This window comes from Neoarius graeffei, chromosome 22, assembly GCF_027579695.1.
Source record: "Neoarius graeffei isolate fNeoGra1 chromosome 22, fNeoGra1.pri, whole genome shotgun sequence".
NCBI lineage: Eukaryota > Metazoa > Chordata > Actinopteri > Siluriformes > Ariidae > Neoarius > Neoarius graeffei.
In genome coordinates, this window is record NC_083590.1 from 18,810,652 (window position 1) to 18,814,377 (window position 3,726).

General features: G+C 45.5%; 1 protein-coding gene across 1 annotated transcript; it reads left to right on the plus strand.

Annotated features, from left to right (window-relative positions):
* Nucleotides 1-342: 342 nt before the first annotated feature.
* Nucleotides 343-3,434, plus strand: txnipa (thioredoxin interacting protein a). Its single transcript, XM_060904515.1, has 6 exons — nt 343-759; nt 1,186-1,261; nt 1,344-1,491; nt 1,620-1,979; nt 2,084-2,389; nt 2,492-3,434. The coding sequence occupies exons 1-6, from the start codon at nt 504-506 to the stop codon at nt 2,537-2,539; spliced, it is 1,194 nt and encodes a 397-aa protein (XP_060760498.1). The 5' UTR covers nt 343-503; the 3' UTR covers nt 2,540-3,434.
* The last annotated feature ends 292 nt before the right edge of the window (nt 3,435-3,726 follow it).

Genomic DNA, 3,726 nt, shown 5'->3' on the forward strand with positions numbered 1-3,726 from the left:
AGTTTCTCTTTATCTCCGTGCGCGTTGGGATATAGAAAAGTTTGTGTCATATCTGGAAAGCACCCTTTGTTCAGGACATGCCTTTCTTTCTGTTTCTCTGCTCTCCTCCTTCTTTCCTCCCAGCAGCTGCTGTTCACTCGCTCCGGCGTCGTGGTGCACGAGGTGTTCACGCGCCGCTTGTGAGCGCCGATTGGCTGGACGCGACGCAAACAAAGCGTCTCAGCCAATGGGAGCGGTGTGCACGTGCTGTGCACACACTGAGCACAGAGCTCGTTCATGAACACGGCGCGGTAAACAAGCGGCGCTGAGTGGAGGCGGTGCAGCACTATAAAAGGCTCGGCTGCAACATCAGCCCGCAACAAAGCTCGAGTCAGGATAGTAGCGGCTTTGAGGGGGAATTAAAAAAATAATAATAATTAAATAATAATAGCAGCAGCAGCGTTCTAGTTAACTAATACCAGAGCTTCATATCTATATTTAGCGAGTTATAAAACAACGCAAATATGGTTGCGATGACGAAAAGGGTGAAGGTCTTCCAGATCGAGTTCAGTGATCCGTCCAAGGCTTTTTACTGCAGCGGGGACAAAGTGGCCGGAAAGATCGTGGTCGAGGTGAATGAGGCTACACGGGTCTCGGTGATGAAAGTGCTCGGTATCGGTTGCGCCAAAGTGGATTACGCTAAGGGTAAACAAAGATGTCGGCAAGAAATCGACTACCTGAAGTATGAGGAAGTGGTTCATCTGGACGACCACCCTGCAGGTAAGACCTAGCATGCATGTGCGTTGCCATGGCTACCAATGCACGCTAGCTAGCTAGCACGCGTTAGCAACACTAGCATCCTAAACAGTCTGATTGATGCAGCTAATACACACACACACACACACACACAAGCTTCTGCTGTCTAAAAATGCATAATTCTCATAATGTCCATAATCAATATCCCAGGATTAGACTCGAGTCGTGTTCTAGGCACTAGTTTTAGTTTAGGATAGAACTTTAGGGTTCCCTCAGGGGGAATTAAAATTCCAGTAGCATCATTTTATAGGATAAACAGAGAATAGAATTAAAAAAGAGAGAGAGAACTTCTTCTAGATAAATTTAAGTCTTTAGAAAACTTCTAGATAAATAAATGTGTGGGGTTTTTTTTAAATACATATTTTGACAATATCTTCATCTTCTCTACAGATACTGATGGTTCGGTTATCCTCAGGCCTGGAAACAAATACGAATACACCTTTGGCTTTGAGCTTCCACAGCAAGGGTGAGCATCATTCAGGTGTTTTGGAGATGTGACCCAACGTACTCGCTTGTCTGTACTAACTTGCTGTTTTTCGTACCATCAGGCAGCTCGTGTCTTCGTACGAAGGAAAGTTTGGCAGCGTACAGTACTACGTCAAAGCCTTGATGGAGAGGCCGTCTCAACCTGCGCTGGAGTGCAAGAAAAACTTCGAGGTTGAAGAGCCGCTGGATGTGAACACGCCGGACTTGCTGGTGAGAATTGGAGATATTTTTTTTTTGAACTCGTAATAGCATGTGCATTGTGTTTTTGTTTTTAGTATCGTACGTATCCTGTCGTGTAGCTTGGAATGCTTAACTGTCTGTCGTCCCGATGTTTTTAGTCTCCTGCAGGCGGCATGAAGGAGAAAAAGGTCACCTGCATGTTCATCCCTGATGGCCAGGTGTCCCTGAACGCTAAGATTGACAGACGTGGTTTCTGCGAAGGTGAAGAAATCTTCATCGATGCCAAGTTTGAGAACACCTGCTCTCGCATCGTCGTGCCCAAAGCCGCCATTGTAGCCAAACAGACCTACCAAGCCAACGGGCACACCAAAGTGTTCCGACAGAAGCTTTCCTCGGTTCGTGGGAATCACATCATCTCAGGGATGTGTGACGCATGGCTTGGGAAGTCCATCCGTGTGCCCAAAATCAAACCCTCCATTCTGGGTTGTGGCATCATGCGCGTGGAATACGCGCTCATGGTAAGTGTTAGAATTTGATACAGCAAAGAAACCACCAGGGTGGAAATGATTGCTTGCTTTATGTGTAAGTTAGCACGCTAAATGATCAATTCTTATGTTTTCAGATCTACATGCACATTCCTGGTAGTGAGAAGCTGGTCCTGGAGCTGCCCCTGGTCATCGGGACCGTGCCCTACAGTGGGATGAACAGCCGCAGCAACAGCATGAGCAGCCAAGAAAGCACGGCGTCTGCCAGCTGGGTGTCCCTGCGAATGCCGTCCTCGTGTCCACCCAGCTACTGCGACGTGACACGCGACGTCCGCCTTGACCAGCCACTCACGCCACTGTTGGACGACTACGATGGAGGGGACAGTCCTATCTTCATGAACAGTTCACAATTCCCCTTCCCTCCACTTCCACCATACTCTGAGGTGAGTCTCGGATCTGCTGCACAATTTCACACCAGCTAGCGTTGCAGCTGTCATGTTTGTTTCCGAAAACCAAACGTTCTAATGCAAATTTAACGTTTACAGGTGGAGGAAGAGTACAACGGCAACACCCGCATGCTTCCAGTGTATTGAACAGCATCCCAAAACCAGATGCCAGTCTCACTTCTTCTGACCATTCCGGAACTGTTGAAGCTTTCCCGAAGCTGAGGATGAGTTAAAATGCCGGCAGAGAGGCGAGAGTCGGACGAAGAGGGTCCAGCGCTCCGGGTTTTCCATGTCTGTGCTGTCACGATGCTCAAGTGAAGCTTTCCGAGCGTGTTGTGGTGAACTTTCAGGGACTGAACGAGCACACTGTTTGCCGTGTTTCGTTTCACTGTTACAAGCTGCCCATCTTTAGCTTGAGATTCCTGCTGAACCAAGGCTTATACTTGCCTTACTCTGAGACATTCCTTAAAAAAAAAAAAAGGGGGGGGCACAAAACAACTTCCAAGCTTTTAGTTCTGCAGCTGTTCTGAATCATTCTGTAGAAATCCTATGTTGTAGGAGACTTTATTTGAGGAAGTGTTTGATTTTGATATGGATCAGTGTTTATTCTTATTAAAGCTGTTTCTTCTCTAATGCACTTTCGTTTGGATGCAGTTGGCTTCCTGACTGCCTAAAGAGACTACTCCTTCCGTATTATTATTTTGTCTTCCACTTTTGTGTTGCTTCCTCCTGTGTGATCTGTACATCACGAAAGTTCCACTGAGGCACTGTGGGGGTTTTTTTTGGATTGTGGACTTTCCTATTTTTAGTGGGCCAAGCGATATCTTGACACTAAACGTGCCAAAATTGGGGTGCTTATGTTATTTCGCCAGATCAGGAAATGCACCGTTCTTGAATGTTATCTTTAATTTCCCAGCAATTTTTTCATATCGAATCTTCTGTGATTTTTGTATGAGGTATTGCTTATTTTATTTTGTATTAGAAGTTATGTTTTTTATATCTGAACCCTATGGGTTAGTTTTCAATAAAAGACTAAATATTACACCTTTTTATTTTCCCATGTGCTTTATTTAAAATGCTAGATTCTAATCTACAGTATGTTCATAGACTGATTTACAAGTTTAAATGAAGACGTGCATTCACACCCATCCATCCACCTGCTGTTTGATGCAGTTCTCTAATCAGCCGATCCCTTGATGCATCACATCATGCAGATACAAATCAAGAGCTTCAGTTAATGTTCAAACATCAGAATGGGGGGGAAAAAAAATGTGATCTCAAAGTGTGACTTTCTTTCACTGTGGCATGTGTGTTGGTTGGAGCCAGATGGACTG